This window comes from Salvia miltiorrhiza, chromosome 5 (assembly GCF_028751815.1).
Source record: "Salvia miltiorrhiza cultivar Shanhuang (shh) chromosome 5, IMPLAD_Smil_shh, whole genome shotgun sequence".
Taxonomy (NCBI): Eukaryota; Viridiplantae; Streptophyta; class Magnoliopsida; order Lamiales; family Lamiaceae; genus Salvia; species Salvia miltiorrhiza.
The window spans coordinates 14,319,493-14,324,927 of NC_080391.1; the positions used below are offsets into that span (position 1 = coordinate 14,319,493).

Below are 5,435 nucleotides of genomic sequence, written 5' to 3' on the forward strand. Positions count from 1 at the left end.
TTTTTATTAATAAAAAATAATACAAAGAAAATAACTCACATTATCAATAACTTAATATATCAAATCAAATAATAATATTTTTTTAGTTGAATTAATTAATTGAATAAATTCAATAATGGTAAGGAAATTCCAAGAAAGTAAATTTAGGTCGTTAAAATAAGAAGCTATGATGCACGGATTCTTCAAAAATTAGCATGTACGGCGAATCAGATTCTTTTAGGGTGCGATTCTCTCGGATTCTCGTCGGATTCGCACCCGATTCGTCACATGACGTATCTTTTAAAACAATTTATAAAAATAACCGGATTCGCAAATTTCATAGGCGAAATTCACATATCTCGTACACGAAATGCCTACACAAGGTTATTTTGATAATTTTATTTTCAGTTATGACTTATATATTTGACTAATAATATTTGAATCGTTATATTGTTGCTCAATTAACTTATATAATTGAAAATGCTTAACTTTTGGGTAAAATAAAATATAAATTACATATAATTAATTTAAGAAAATTTAAATTGTATATATTTTATAAGCCTTATATATCATAAAATTTTAATAATTAGATGTATCCTTGCCGAATCGCACCCTATAATTTTTAAAAACTCGTATCCCCGTACTCGTATCGTATCGCCCCCGCATCCGCACCCTCGTACCTATGCAACATAGATAAGAAGCATTGGGTGAAATTGTGTTTAAGGGATGAATCCCCTTATGTTGGGCGCCCAAAAAGTCAAACGAGTTGATTAATTTGATTTGTAGTGCATGTTATTTGCATGAAAAAATTCGAAGAAAGCAAATTTGAGTTATTTTCTTTGTGTTCTTTTTTTATTTTTTAATTTGATTTGATATATTAATTTATTGATAGTTAAAATATTTTTTGGCTGATACACTTACATTCGAAGAATTCCCTTACTATGATTGAATTTATTCAATTAATTAATTTAATTAAAAAATATTATTATTTGAGTTGATATATTAAGTCACTGACAATTTGAGTTATTTGCTTTCTATTCTTTTTTTATTGATAAAAAATTAAATAATAAAAAAAATACTATTTTGCCAACTAATTGCCACGCAATAATAAATACGCCACGTCAAATATTGATAGGCCATATTAGCCTGAAATTTGGCCGGAATTTGAATTAGTAGCAAAATCAGATAAAATCAAAAGTTTAGTAATTATCACACCACAGTTCAAAGTTTGTATGCAAAACCAGAATTGGATGAAAGTTCAGTATTTTATGGGCAATTAACCCAATAAAATATTACATACACAATATTATCAATACTATAAATTAAGAAATAATAATTTTCTGACCACCGTTTAAAATTCTATGAGTCATTTAAAACTTATGTAATTGTGAATTCATTTCAGTGTTATGGGTATTAATCAGACTTGTGTGGATTATTTGAGAATAGCTAAAACCTCATAGCATTCTTCCCAGTTTTAATTAATAATATATCTATACACCACTACATTAAAGTGCCTTAAAAGTGTATATTATTCTATTGAGAGATGACATCATGTGGCCCACAATTTTAAGTTTTTAACTAATATTAATTAAAAGAAAAATAAGTATAAATCATAATTCACCCTATTAAAACATTGCACAACAATAATAAAACACAATAAATTGAAATTAAAGAAAAACTTGTTTTCGCAAATAATTGTACATAAAAAATTGATAGATGAACCTCTTTTGCATCTTTGTGAGGTTTTTATACATATATTAATTTGGACCTTTATTATCTGGCCAGCTAGAAGTTGCATGTATTTTATCATTTTTTTATTCGAGATTCATTCGGTCTTCATTAGACCATCTTTATCGGCCAAAAAAATTTGCCATGGTCGACCGCCACATCAGCAAAGCAAATAAAAAAAAATTAAAAAATGACAATTGTGAAACCACCCTGGGTCGACCACAAGAAAAATGAGACCATGTGGTCTCTCTCTCTCTTCTATATTTCTATCAATGAGAATGAGACACTTGTCTCCATTCTATTGGCTTTGTAGATTTAATTTAAATTATTATATAAAATTATCATATCTTTTACATAAAATATTAAAAAATTAAATTAAAAATATCAAAATTTATATTTTTTTATTCTCTACAAATAGAGACCACTCTTGCTATATTTTAACATACATTTAAATTCTCTTATTTTTCCTCTACATAAAATTATTTCCAAAAGAATTAATTTGTACATTCAACATATTTCCAAAATATTTTTTGTTCATTCTTTTTGAATTTTTATTAATTTGTTATTTTTCTAGTTTAATTTATACTTAATATTACTAAAACTATTACGATTAAAAATAATAATAAAATAATTGTATATAATGTTGTAGTTGGGTGGTTGGGGTGGTCATTGATAAATCAACAACAAGAGAGGTGGTTGGGTTGGAATGAATATTAGTGATGTTGAAGAGAGAGAAATTAATTAAATATTAAAGATGGTTGGATGGTTGGATGGTTGGGTGGTTGCTGATAAACATAGTCTTAAATTCTCCACAAATTTCTAGACTTGCTATTCTGCCCTTACAGATTTTTTGGACTTGTGTTTATTAAATTCTCATTTCTAGGGACGTTGCAACTTAATATTTCGGGCATTTGATTAGTATTATCGATAATTTATGAAATTTTTGTTCAATATAACGTTAGAGAATTTGATATTATTGATATATAATTTAAAATATTTATAAAACTATATATATATATATATATATATACATGTAATTTGGAATAAAAATTGATATTTAACCTATGTTTGAAGGCATAGTATATATATACGAGGTGTTGTGGTTATCGGAATGGCCCAATTCGAGGAGGTTTCACACTGAGACAGCTAGCTTCATTAAACATATTGAATATGATATATTGCATGGATAGTGTAATGCAACCAACTAAATATCTGCCCATACCTTGCTACTTGCTACCTCATATTATAACCCCGGCCCTTTACACATCGAATCAACCAACAATTAATTAAACTCCGTGACCATGAAAATGGCAGCTGTTAGTTTGTTGTTTGTTTTATTACTGCAAAAATCGGAGGCGAAAGTATCATCGATCATCGTGTTCGGAGATTCGTCGGTGGATTCGGGCAACAACAACTACATTCCGACAGTGCTGAAGAGCAACTTCAAGCCTTACGGGCGGGATTTTGAGGGCGGCAAAGCCACGGGAAGGTTTTCCAACGGCCGCATCGCCACAGATTACATATCGGAAGCTTTTGGGCTCAAACCAACCATTCCTGCTTACTTGGATCCTGCTTACACCATACAAGATTTTGCTACTGGAGTCTGCTTCGCTTCTGCTGGCACTGGTTAATTATGATAATGCCACATCTAAGCTTCTCGTACGTATACCTAATCTCTCTCGTCTATACTTCCATATAATATATATATGATGAGTATCCGTCTCACAAAGACAATGTCTGTCTATAATATTCTTGTTGACAGGGGTGGAGCTATAGCCTATAGCTCCCCTGGAATGTTTTAAAATCACAAGGCTATGATAGTCATTTCACCATTATTTATTAAAAACATATTGGACAAATATCTACTCTCATTTATTGAGATTGGTTGTGGGACTAGCATCTTAAATTTCATTCCAAAAAATTAAATGATATTTCCATTCTTTGTAAAAGAAAATGTATATTTAATTTCTAATCGACTCACTCACTCACTCTAACTCTAAGCTTAAAATTGTTGGTTTGCATTTCTAGATATTTATAATAACTATTTCCCCCATTGTATATTTTCTATATGGGATTTAGGGTTGGTTGATTTAGGGCTCCTTCAGAATATCGAGATTGATTTTTTTCGTTATTATATGTTATTTGAAAATACATAAGGGTACCTCCAGTCATAAATTAGATTTCCAGTTTTTAAAGTGCCACATCACTGTCACATCAGCTTTAAAAACCCACCTACTTTTTCTCTTACATCTCCTCCAACAATAAACCAGTTTCTTACTTTTTAAAGGTCCCACTATAATACATACTCCATTGTTATATCTATATAAACATTAATTTTAATTCAATTATAATTTGTACATGATTTACATATTTTAATTATATATTTAAATTTAATTTTATATTTAAATTATCTAATATAATAAAATAACTTTATAATTCCATAGAAAAATTAAAATTATATAAATAAAATTCGAATTACATTACTAAAATTAAAATTACATTGCAAAGTTAAAAATTACATTAATTGAAAGTACATAAACATAATTATTCAAACTAATCATACTTAATTGTAAGCATCATTCGCATCAAATTGTGTCCAAATATGTAAAATAAATGAAAGAGTATATAAAAAAAAAAGCAAAATAAATGCTTTTGAAGGGAAACAACGGCTCTCAAGCCAAAAAGTAATAAATGGGCCCCATTTCATGTCAGCAAAAACTAGTTTGCAGTTGGCAACTAGTTTTTCAAATAAAAATTGGAAACTAGTTTCTTCCTTCTCCAATGGTAGTTTTTAAAATAAGAAACTACAAAAACTGCCCATAGGAGGCACCTTAAGTGGTTCAAGATACTCATTTAAAAACTATTACTAAATTAACACAACTATGTAACGATGGTAAAATATCTTTCTTTAATCAATAGATTAGGCGTTTGAGTCATCTATATAAAGAATTGCGCGTAATTAAAACACACACACACACACACACAATTATATTAAAATAATCAGAACCGATATCCACCGTGGGCATGCATAACGTGCTCACCATGATGTGGCAATTATAATTATAGTAAGATAATTTTAATTAGAGTAAGATTTATTAGTTATCTTTCCTAATTAAAATTGCCACATCAGTGGTGGGCACGTTATGCTTGCCCACGGTGAGTAGGTGATCAGTTCTGTTAAAATAATATACTCCCTCCGTTCACGAAATGAGTATCCATTTGTGGACGGCACAAGTTTTAAGAAATGTATTGAGTATGATGTTAGTGGAATAAGGGTCCCACAATTTTGAGGGTATTAATTAAAAGGTTGTGTCGAGTACACTTGCTAAAAAAGAAAATAGATACTCATTTCATGGACGGACTAAAAAGAAAATATGAGTACTCATTTCATGGACAAATGAAGTATATAATTTTCAGTATTACGATTTCATTTTGTGATACTTTTTGTGATGACCAAGGTCTATTATAGACTACACAGATATCATTAATTAAAAATTTTCAGAGAGATTAATTTGGCCCTTTCTTGTTGAGATAATTATTTAAAAAGGCAAGATTGCGGTATAAAAGTGTATGAATTCATATTTAAAATATGCAAAAAAACTCGTTTTACATTGTAAATGAATTAGATATGGGGAAGGATATTTGTAGGTCGGTGTTGATAATACTGAAACTACAAATGCAGTCTGTAATGCCTCTGTGGAAGGAGGTAGAGTACTACAAGGAATACC

General features: G+C 29.3%; 1 protein-coding gene across 1 annotated transcript in view; it reads left to right on the forward strand.

Annotated features, from left to right (window-relative positions):
• Positions 1-2,971: 2,971 nt before the first annotated feature.
• Positions 2,972-5,435, forward strand: part of LOC130986251 (GDSL esterase/lipase At4g26790-like) — a 3,184-nt gene continuing 720 nt past the window's right edge. The window contains 3 exon segments of the mRNA XM_057909606.1: positions 2,972-3,335; positions 3,337-3,366; positions 5,390-5,435. The exon segment at positions 5,390-5,435 is cut by the window's right edge and continues 720 nt beyond it. Of these exon segments, the coding sequence (XP_057765589.1) occupies positions 3,009-3,335; positions 3,337-3,366; positions 5,390-5,435 (403 nt within the window). The 5' untranslated portion in view covers positions 2,972-3,008.